Source organism: Oncorhynchus gorbuscha, linkage group LG16, assembly GCF_021184085.1.
Source record: "Oncorhynchus gorbuscha isolate QuinsamMale2020 ecotype Even-year linkage group LG16, OgorEven_v1.0, whole genome shotgun sequence".
NCBI lineage: Eukaryota > Metazoa > Chordata > Actinopteri > Salmoniformes > Salmonidae > Oncorhynchus > Oncorhynchus gorbuscha.
This window is the reverse complement of record NC_060188.1, coordinates 15725646-15737450: the sequence shown is the minus strand read 5'-3', so window position 1 is coordinate 15737450 and position 11805 is coordinate 15725646. Positions and strand designations below refer to the sequence as shown.

General features: G+C 43.5%; 1 protein-coding gene across 1 annotated transcript; it reads right to left on the bottom strand.

The window, feature by feature from the left end:
* Positions 1 to 3686: 3686 nt before the first annotated feature.
* Positions 3687 to 11762, bottom strand: LOC124000200 (bifunctional arginine demethylase and lysyl-hydroxylase JMJD6-like). The gene is made up of 6 exons (XM_046306401.1): positions 11342 to 11762; positions 9614 to 10002; positions 9210 to 9496; positions 6907 to 7042; positions 5571 to 5709; positions 3687 to 4746 (listed from the first exon to the last, which is right to left on the bottom strand). Exons 1-6 carry the CDS (start codon positions 11468 to 11470, stop codon positions 4615 to 4617), a joined length of 1212 nt encoding a protein of 403 aa, XP_046162357.1. The 5' UTR covers positions 11471 to 11762; the 3' UTR covers positions 3687 to 4614.
* Positions 11763 to 11805: the final 43 nt, after the last annotated feature.

Sequence of the window (11805 nt, the reverse complement as noted above, 5' to 3'; positions counted from 1 at the left end):
CTTTAGACTACTCACACCCAACCAATGGAATGGAATCCATTTAGCAGACCTACCCACCAAAAGCCTCTTCCCCTCTGCCACTGAATTCCTCAGCTATTAAACACCAAAATACTCCATGCATAGGACCCAACTCACACATTCACAAAAGCTATCTTATTCAGGGTCATAATAGGGCTGAATGTAGGTCTATAGAATCCCTTTAGAGTAATGGTATTCAAACCTTTTCAGCGGGGACCACATTTTTTGGGCCATAATTTCTCTCGACCCCACCCTAGCACAAATCTAATGACACAATATTAAAATCGTTAAATGTAGATTTTATATTAACAAATAAACTTCCATTCATTGCATTTTGATCTCTGCATTTTGATCTCAAAAACCCCACTGCAGTTCCCCTGACCTTGAATACCACTGCTTTAGAATGAGATGATGCATTGCTCACATTTTGTAAGTCTAAGATTCAACATCATCACCAATACTCCATTTTTACATCTCCAAATTTGGTCAGAGAGTTCTCTCTCTAGTAGAAGTGTATGAGGTCATGATTCCATTCTGCATCAGTCATTCATTTCTTAGGCTCCTCAAGTGTCTGTACCACCCAGACACCAAACGTAGTCCAAGAGCTGTAGGATGGCTTGCAGAGGATTTAGGGCCCTGTTAACAACTGCCTGTCCAATTAACCCCTCACTCAGCTCATACAGTGACATTGACCTCTGTAAATGTGGCATCCACTGACATGCACTCAGTCATTTTGGGTCAGTACGTTCTTAGAAAAAAGGGTTCCAAAAGGGTTCTTCGGCTGTCTCCATAGGATAACTCTTTTTGGTTCCAGGTAGAACCTTTTTTTCTTAGCGTGTATGGGCCATGACCTCACAGCATGAGCACATCAAAGCAAATTGTATTTGTCACATGCTTCGCAAACAACAGGTGTAGTCTAACAGTGAAATGCTTACTTAGAAATAGTGACACAAGGAATAAATAGTGACAAGGAATAAATACACAGTTGATAACAATAATGAGTAATAATAACATGGCTGTATACAGGGAGTACCAGAACCGAGTCCATGTGCAGTGGTATGAGGTAATAACATGGCTATATACAGGGAGTACCAGTACCAAGTCCATGTGCAGTGGTATGAGGTAATAACATGGCTATATACAGGGAGGACCAGAACCGAGTCCATGTGCAGAGGTATGAGGTAATAACATGGCTATATACAGGGAGTACCAGAACCGAGTCCATGTGCAGTGGTATGAGGTAATAACATGGCTATATACAGGGAGTACCAGTACCAAGTCCATGTGCAGAGGTATGAGGTAATAACATGGCTATATACAGGGAGTACCAGTAATGAGTCCATGTGCAGTGGTATGAGGTAATGACATGGCTATATACAGGGAGTACCAGTACCAAGTCCATGTGCAGAGGTATGAGGTAATGACATGGCTATATACAGGGAGTACAAGTACTGAGTCCATGTGCAGAGGTATGAGGTAATTGAGGCAGCTATGTTCATATAGATAGAGGTAAAGTGACTAGGTAACAGGGTAGATAGACAGTAGCAGCAGTGTATGGTACCGCTTGCTGTGTGATAGCAGACAGTACAGTCCATGGCTTGGGTGACTGGAGTCTTTGACAATTTTATGGGCCTTCCTCTGACACCACCTGGTATAGAAGTCCTGGATGGCGGGGAGCTTGGCCCCAGTGATGTACTGGGCCATACTCACCACCTTGCAGTTTTCGTACCAAGCGGTGATGCAGCCAGTCAAGATGCTCTCAAGGGTGCAGCTGTAGAACATTTTGAGGATCTGAGGGTCCATGCCAAATCTTTTCAGCCTCCTGAGGCGCATGCTCTGAGTACTCGTTCTGGTACTTCGTCTGGCCCATCGGCCTTGTAAATACTCAGTTAATACTAGCAACACAACCTCTCATCTGCAGGCCAATGACAGTATTAATTGGTGCTTATAGGCACTTTTGTCTAAAGACAGTGGAATACACCTACTGCACAGACATACAGCAATTTGCATATTTCAAAGTACTTTCAATCATTTCAGATGACAAAGCCACATTTTTAAAGCACAAAAAAACAGTATTCACTTGACTCCATGTTAACCCCACAGAACAAAGTTATACAAGCAGAATCTGCATTTAAGACATTAACTTGTATTTGCTGAATAACAGTAATGTATTAGCTAGTTGCTTTTGTTTGAATTTACACTAACGAAATACAAAGCAGTTGAATCATTGTAGAGCAGCATATGCCACATAACCTAGAAGCCACATGGAAAGAACCATGAATTTAGTCTGTCCAAAATATCTACCTATCCCCTCACATAAAATGTATTTGCAACATTTCACAAACCCCCTTAGCTGTACTACACAGATAAATAAGATCAAGATGTGCAACTACAAGGCCTACAATATGTTTAAACTTTTCCCTGTGCCAGCCCTCATTTCTACTTTCAACACAACTGTATCTTCTGGACTGTAACCTACACACTAGTGCCAAGCTAGTGTGAGAATTCAGGCATTGGTGCCCCCTTCTGTATGTGATGGAGAATATAAAATGGGGTCTCAGAATGAGAACACAAGATCAAACACCTAGGGCTCCTTTTGTGGAAAGAGGTTCATTCTAATCTTGGACTAAAAGGCAACCGTGATAGAGACTTCTCTGAAAGTGCTTTTTGGACCAGGAATAGGCATGATCTGGGTCTGGGAAACCAGCATATCTACAACAGGGGTGTTACACTCATTTTGCCCCAAAGGGCCACATTCTGTCTTCACTGAGGTCCACTTCTATTGGTTATATTCCTTGCTGTCAAAATTGGCAAAAAAATAGTTCTCTATCCATCAAATTTTCTATGCTCCCCGACTGTCTAGCTTTCATTTTCATTTCGATGACTGTTAACAAGCTGGACAGAGTTTAGAGACTATTATTATTATTAATGTCTACTATAATTTCTACACAGTTTCGTTTTGGTTTTAGGCATGTCATTTGAGATCGTTCTCTGGAAAAATGGACACCCCTGATGTACAGTATAGCTGTGTAATGTCAAATAAATTGAATAGTTTGATTTCATTCATCTTAAAATGTTAATTGATATAGCAGCAAAGGGCACACTTTTACACAAGAAACAATAACAATTGTTATCATACCATTTTGAAAATTGTGTGAGTTACCCATACGTAATTAAATTAATCCCGAGTGGTGCAGCGGTCTAAGGCACTGCATCTCAGTGCAAGAGGCATCACTACAGTCCCTGGTTCGGATCCAAGCTGTATCACATCTGGCCATGATTGGGAGTCCCATAGGGCAGCGAACAATTGGCCCAGCGTTGTCCGGGTTTGGCCAGGGTAGGCTATCATTGTAAATAAGAATGTGTTTTTAACTGATTTAACTAGCTAAATAAAGGTTCAATTAAAAAATATATATAATAATAATTAAAGTCATAGAAACATGACATAACTAGACAATATTATTGTTGTTTCTTGGGTGGAATTTTGTTGTTGATAGCCCAACATTCATTTGTGGCACCTGAGAGTGATTCATCTTACCCAACCTGGAGCTAAGGGAGTGTAGTATAAGCAATTTCCTCCTAAAAGGTCAAGCTTTTGAATGTCAAGCTGAACCGGCTAAATCTAAGTCAGGTGGGGATCCCCTGGCCTTTACAGTTGTTGCTGGATGACTTGGGCTAAGTCTTGAAAAAGCTGTTGTTTCACTAGACACGTGTGCATTACAGATGTCAACAGCAGATAAATATGATATGAAAGACAAATGCCACAATGCAATCTTTTCATTGCTTTCTAGATCTGTTAAATGGTATAGACTGGATGGTGAACTGTTGATTTGCTAACCACTTAATTTAATTAACTGAAACTGAATTAACTGTATTGATTGCAGGACATATGTATACCAGTTCAACTGTTACTAGCAAAAGAAGCCCAGAGGATGAAAGCAGAAATGTTAAAAAAAATATAAAATCAGTGGCTTTTTTGCAGTCTAAGAAGGCAGCATCTCCCTCCACCCTTACCCTGTCATTCAGTATCAACTTACAAAACTCACAGTACCCTTTAATATCTAGATGGTTAACTCTGCCATGATAAAACTCAACTGGCATCCAATATACTGCAAAGTAAAGTCAATCCAAAGCACACCTATCTATCCATCCATCCATCCATCCATCATCTCACTGTGAATAGAAAACTTTTCCCCACTGAGCAACATAAGACCATGGCACTGTAGACAGGCTCCCTGCCTCAGACCCAGTACCTGGTGTACAAGGCAACAGCCTACCTCTCTCCAAAGGTCAGCACCCCTCCCTCGCACTGAAATACTGCTCTTCCCACACCCCACAAGCAACAGCAATATAGATTGACGTTTGACTAGAAGCTGAGCGGTGGCAGATAACTCTCCAAGAGGTCCACGCCTCAGGGGGAATCTCCTTTATCACAGCCTATGAGTAGGTTGACTCTCTTATCTATCCAACAGACTGACAGAGGGCCACCAGACTCTCCTTTGGAGACACACAAATGAAAACAAACAAATTGGCCGCTCTTCATGCGAGAGTCCCCCTGGGTGTGGCCTTTTGGCGAGGCTGGGAGGAGCGGGGGGGTCACCGGGAGGAGCTGCGCTCTTTGCTGACACAGTCGTCCTTGGTGCTGCTGTCTCCGTTGGATATCATACTGCACGTCTTCCTCTTCTTCCGCCTGTGAGACATGGCATCCCCCTCCGAGCCCGACTCTGCCTGTAGGGGAGAGGGGCAAACCAGAGGCGGGGAAAGTCTTGGATACATCTCTCCATAGAACATACTACATGTCTATTACATCCATTTACATAATAGGGGGGGGACTAGTTGTCACTGTCCCTCATACACACAGTCTACTCACAAACACCCATTACCAATTTAACATGCTATATACAGACAATCATCTGACGACAGTAGTGTTCTTGTTCAACCAGTAGAACATAATATTATCTCCAGAGGGAAGGCAGGGCCTACAAACCATTACACAAGGGTAACCCCCAGCCTCCACCCAAAAGCTCAACCCGATATGGATGTATATGTAACTGGAGGGGCATGCTGTCGACCAAGCTATTCAATACCAGTTCCCCCAGTTCCAGAAACCCAAGACCTGTGGCCATGTTTCTGTGACCCAGCAGGACCACTTAGAGGGAACAATATAACCTTAACATGAAAGGCATTATATAGGAAGGAGCGTGTTACGGCAGGGATATATATGTAATATATGCTCATTGTAATTTCTTCCATCATCTCTGACTGCCTTCTAAATGTAACATCATGGCATGTTGTTGCCTGCATGCAGTAGTGAGAGACAGGACCTTTGCATTACAGCATTTCAGAGTGATGGGACGTGTGTGGCTTACAGTATGTGTGGCCGTTTCACATGCACATGTGTGGCAGACCCCTTGACATCTGCCCGCACGTGAACAGGTGCCTGCTGGCCTCTATCTTACACCCAGCTCAGGGGTCCCTAGAGTAGGGGGCTACTGTATATCCATGTGTGAATGTCACACTGTATGTGTGTTTTTTGAGGGAACGGGATGTACCTCTGAGTCTGAGTCAGAGGAGCTGGAGGAAGAGGAGGAGGAAGAGTCACTGGAGCTGTCCGAGGCGATGCCAGTCGATTCCTGGAGGTCCACTTTGTCTGCCAGGGTAGCCATGTCTGGCCTCTCCTGCTTCAGGATACTAAGAGAGATTTTATGTATGAAAATAAATACCCTCCTTGTGAAAGTTAGTGGATCTGGGTGCAAATATATTAGAACATTATCATTAAATACCATGTAAAGGAATATCAGAGGCCATTCTTCTACAATGTTTTTTCCCATTGAGGTACCTACAAAGGCAGCTATGGGTGACATTTTTGCAAATATCTGGCAGTATGATTTAATTTGAAACATCTCTTCAGCAAGGTCCATTATAAGGAGGCGACTATTTATGTATTGCTTGGTTATCAAACTCTAGTTAAATAATCACACAATATAACGCACATTGTTGAAGTTACAAATTAAATTACGCTGCCAGATTATAAATGAGTTTGCAGTAGTTTTTACACAAATCAGTGCCCCTTTGGACCACGAAAATGTTGCCCAATGTATGGACTGGGGCTTTTGGTCCTCGTTGCTCCCAGATCTCGTGGGTGGGGAAGAAGCATCAGAACTTGTGCCTTTGCACCAACACATCCCAGGCACTCGTACCCAGAGGTACAATGTGGATGCCAGTGCCAGAGCGGGCAGGACCCATTCTTTACAGAACCTGCCAACACACTTTTTATTGGTTCCCATATGTTTGGAAGCCCAGAACCAAATCTTACATGAATGCTGCCCTCTGACCAGCTACTGGATTTGATGGGAGGGGGTGGTCGTGAAATGTTTGGCCTAGTGCGAGTGACAGAACCAGGGCAGATCCTATAGACCAGATGTATTCAACTCTTACCCATTTACATTTACATTTAAGTCATTTAGCAGACGCTCTTATCCAGAGCGACTTACAAATTGGACCTATGAGGTCCGGAGCCTGCTGGTTTTCTGTTCTACCTGATAATTAATTGCACCCACCTGGTGTCCCAGGTCTAAATCAGTCCCTGACTAGAGGGAAACAATGAAAAAACGAGTTGAGGCCCTAGAGGTTCACATCCCCTCCTCTATAATCATCTCGGCCATCTATGGACCAAACTAACCCCTTCCCATCCGAAAATTCTAAAGATGCCAGGTGAAAGTTCACCCTTGCTAAATTGTAATTGGTCCAAATAAACAGTGACGCAAAACCCAGTGTGTGCAGAATTGTTCCTCATATTCCACAGCCTCCCGACAGACAAAATCTTTTAAAGTTCCTTCTTTCACGAGGTGTTCCTACAGCTGTCGGGGTTCTGTTAGGAGTGCTTACCGATACCACTTCCTCGATAGCTTGGGCCGGCCCCGCACAGTTTTATGCCACACGATGGGGAAGTTGGTGGTGCTGGCAAAGTTCTGAGTGATAGCGATGGTGGTGTCAATGTTGAGAACCACATGCCACCAGCCTCCTAGAGAACAAGCAACAGAGATGATCAGGATTAGGTTTCGGATCACCAAACCACAGAATGGCCAAGTACAATAATACACCATCTGACCTTCTCACATGGCAGAAAACATACTCTGTCAGAGGACATTTTGATGAAAATCTTAGTCATTAGTTTACAAGACCTTTATGGAGTAGAGGAAGAGGTGGGTGGATAGACAGAAATATTAAAAGGTATGGATGGACATCTTCAGAGGAGACAGAACAGCCTGTCCAACAGGGTTCTGCTCTTGAAACAAACACACTCCCTCACATACACTCGGTCAGCCATCAGGACCTAATATTCTGGGCTCCAACTTGAGTAAACAGGAAAAGTTCAAGATCTGGACCAGATCCAAAGGAAACAGAGTTTAATCCTGTTTTATTAGTCAGTTAACGCAGGAGGGTGCAGGGTATTAGGGTAGGTCAGTAAACACTGGATTAACCTCTGCAACCATGTCGATCACTGAGCCCTACAATAAGTGTGGTTGTAAACAAGGTGGTGGCTACACTTCTTGTTGATATTCATGGAGAAAGCTAGCAGAAACTGGATAGCTAGGATAGCCCAGCTACATAGTGAAAGTGAAAAGCTGTGAATACATACATTACATATCACCGGACAGTTTATTACATACAAAATGGATCGCTCCTACAGACAGTGAGTCATGTGGCAGTGGCTTACAATAAAAAGCAGGCAGAGAGGCATCAAGTTACTGCTCGATTAAACGTTAGAATGAGTAAAATGAGTGACCTAAGCGACTGAGTAGGGTATGATCATTGGTACCAGGCACATCAGTTCCAGTATCTCAGAAACTGCCACCCTCCTGGGCTTTTCACGCATGACAATGTCTAGGATTTACAGAGAATGGTGCGACAAACACAAAATATCCAGTCAGCAGCAGTCCTGTGACCTCTCTCATGGATGAGAGGTCGAGGGAGAATGTGAAGAATCATGTAAGCTAACAGGCTTGCCACAAACAGACAAATAATGGCGCAGTACAACAGTGGTGTGAACGGCATCTCAGAACACACAACTTGTCGGTCCTTGTCACGGATGGGCTATTGCAGCAGACGACCATAGAGGGTTCCACTTCTATCAGCTAAAAATAAGACGACGCTGCTGCAGTGGGCACGCGATCACCAACACTAGACAATTGGAAAATCATTGTCTGGTCCTACGGATCCCGGCTCCTGTTGAGTCATGCTGATGGCAGAGTCAGGATTTGGCGTAAGCAGCATGAGTCCATGGACCCATCCTGCCTGGTACAGGCTGGTGGCAGTGGTGTATTGGTGTGGGGAATGTTTTCCTGCCACATGTTAGGGTCCCTTGATATCAATTGAGCAACAAATGTTCTGACATTTTGTAGAATCCATGCTCCAAAGAATTCAGGCTGTTCTGGAGGCAAAGGGGGGTCAGTACTTTATCTAATAAACTGGCTGGTGAGTGTATGGCATACATATACACACACACACATATATACAGTACCAGTCAAAAGTTTGGATAGATCTACTCATTCAAGGGTTTTTCTTTATTTGTCCTATTTTATTTTATCTTCAGTATACCACCCCTACCTTGTCACAACACAAAGGATTGGCTCAAACACATTAAGGAAAGAAATTCCAGAAATTAATGTTTAACAAGACACACCTGTTAATTGAAATACATTCCAAGTGACTACCTCATGAAGCTGGTTGAGAGAATGCCAAGAGTGTGCAAAGCTGTCATCAAGGCAAAGGGTGGCTAATATAAAATATATTTTGATTTGTTTAACACTTTTTTGGTTACTACATGATTCCATATGTGTTATGTCATAGTTTTGAAGTCGTCACTATTATTCTACAATGTAGAGAATAGTTAAAATAAAGAAAACCTTGAATGAGAAGGTGTCCAAACTTTTTACTGTTACTGTTTATATACACGTATATGTACATATACACACAGCACATAATATGGGTATATCACTTCTCATCAAAGACCTTTGATACTCACTGTATGTTCTGCCCTACTTTTATATAATATATTTCCTAACTCACTGAACTTGACAAATGATTCAACGCTGAAGATGAAAACTATTTCATCCTCTCCAGTCAAACAGTATTCAAAGTGAAAGACAGACCAAACATCTATAAAATGGCAGCAGTAGCCCACTGACCAGGGACAAACACGGTCTCCCCTGGTCCCTGCAGAATCTCCAGGGGTCTGAACTCAGCAGGCCAGGTTGGCTGCTGGGTGCGTGGGTACACCACGTTAAACCAGGTGATGGCCTCGTCCTGCTGGTTGCCTCCGTCATCCCGGGTCACCTTGATCAGCTCCCGGGGCGTGTGGGTGGGGAACAAGCACCAGCGCTTGTGCCCCTGCACCAGGGCATTCCAGGCACTCGTACCCAGCGGGTCAATGTGGATGCCAGTGCCAGAGCGGGCAGGACCCATTACAAACCATCTGAGAAAAAAGACAAAAATAAAGGGACAGGTGTTACTAGAGTTCGTTCAACTTCACAGAACATACAATAATATTGCAGCTATTTTAGTTAACAATGTTACTGAGAATAGCTCTTACCTGTAAGGGGGCCGACGCTTCTCCCCGGCGAACTGGAAGAGGTCGTCCCTAAAGTAAACTGGCACCTGGTAGTCCTCCAGCAGCTTACGGCGCTTGGCGTGCTCGCCGTAGCTGCTGTCGAAAATATAGAGTGGGCTGTCGTCCTGTGTGGACTCCAGGTACTCCACGTAGTACTTCATCTTCATCTTCACAGAGTAACCGTCGTTGTCCTCACCACACTTGAACTTCTGGTTGCGGTACTTACGTTTGAGGCGGTCCATGGTCCACTTCTCGCGGGCGGGCCAGGTGTCCTGACAGTTGAGCAGCACCACAGGTTTGTAGGGCCTCTCGAAGCGCTGGATAAACTCCTCTGCGCTGAGACGCAGGGTGTCCACACGCTCAACATTGTCCTGTGAGACGCATATGTCATGTCAGTTTGTGTGTGTGAAATAGAGACGGTTGAGGGCTACATTTCATGAATGTACGACTACTTTAATCAATAACCTTTCTACCAATATAATTACATTGAACTGAATTCAAAGGGAACACTAGTCATTTCTGACTTAATGCTTCCCAGTCATTGGGCCGAGTATTGGTCTCACAGATTGAGGTTGAGTGTTTTACAAAACTGCATCACAATAAAAGATCAACTGTTTTTGAATGCAATGCAACCAACTGGAACATTAAGGAGTAGACTCAGAGGAAGACCATTTGATATAGTCTGATTGGGGGCAAAGGGAATACAAAAGGTCATGGGCATTTTTTGTTCTGCTTTTACATGGAATGACGGGTCTGAAAGTCACCTTTTTTAAATGTATTTTACATAGGCAAGTCAGTTAAGAACCAATTTTCATTTTCAATGACAGCCTAGGAACAGTGGGTTAACTGCCTGGTTCAGGGGCAGAACAACATGTTTACCTTGTCAGCTTAAGTTCAGAAGCTCAACCCCAAAAGAGAAGGAATGAAACAAAAATGCTGAGATGAGTTGTTAACCTATAGGACAACTCTTGAAACTACCTAAGCTTCGAGTGTCATGGGTATTCTTAGCAACCCATAGTAGCCCTTCTTAACTCTTGTGATAACAAATATCCTGCTGAACCACTTGGCAATAACCCAGTGTCCCACATGGAGCAAAGAAAATGCCCTCCAGCGGGCTTATTTCAAACATACAGTTAACAATGAAGTTGGTTTTAAGATCAATGCATTATCAATCATACATTGTTGTAGTGATTGTGTCAATATAACAGTGTTTAATCAGGACACACTGTGGAAAAGGTATGGGCTTTCCTGTTTATCTCTGAGGACAAGGGCAATAATTCCTACAGACATAATACAATTACAGTCTTCTTATAAAATATAAACAGTGGATCGAGGTGGACAAAATACCATCATCAGCTGTCTATTGGGTCTGAGAACATGGGTCAGTAGGCGGGCTACCTGTTAGTGGTGACTGACTAATAATCACATGTAAGCCTCAATGAAATACAAATGTAACAATGTCACGATTTCACAAAAAATTAACTATACACCGTTAATCCAATGTGGTCAATAATTAACCGAATGGGCTGTGGCACAGCGTTTGAGTCCAGACTGACCGATTTGACAGTTGCGCCAATGAAGACCGCTGTGCGCTGAAAGTGCAGCAGCAGCCTACGTGACCATCCGCACTGGTTTTGTAAGGTGAAACGTGTTGAAAGAGCTAACATGGCTAACTAACCTAGCATGGATAACTTGCTACCGACAGTTTACCTTCACTGAGCGGTGTGACACATCGAAAGTCTCGCAATAATCATGTTTCGTCCAGTCTGAAGAGTCCTTCAGCTCAGGTCTGGCGCTCCGCTTCGCCTCTTTGATCCTTTTCTTACTTTTATGGTTCATTCCTGCGAATTTAGGCACTTGAGTTAGCTAGCTAGCTAGACTGGGGTGCATAGACAAACACATTTGCTAGCTTAACTTGCTAGTAGTGAAGCGAACGTTAGTTCAGTGGCTAGTCTGGAGTTAAAGTTAAACGGTTAAGCAACTTCATACGAGTACTTTGTTGGTGTTACTGAAACACGACACGTTGGCCTTAAAATGAAGATGTTGTTCTAAGCGCACTTTTAATAGCGAGGAGGAAGCTGCCCGGATGAAATTAGCTAAGGGGTTAACTACAACAATGCTCTTGCAACCAAACCCGGGGTCGCTACAATTTAAAACCCGCCCACCCAGAGAGC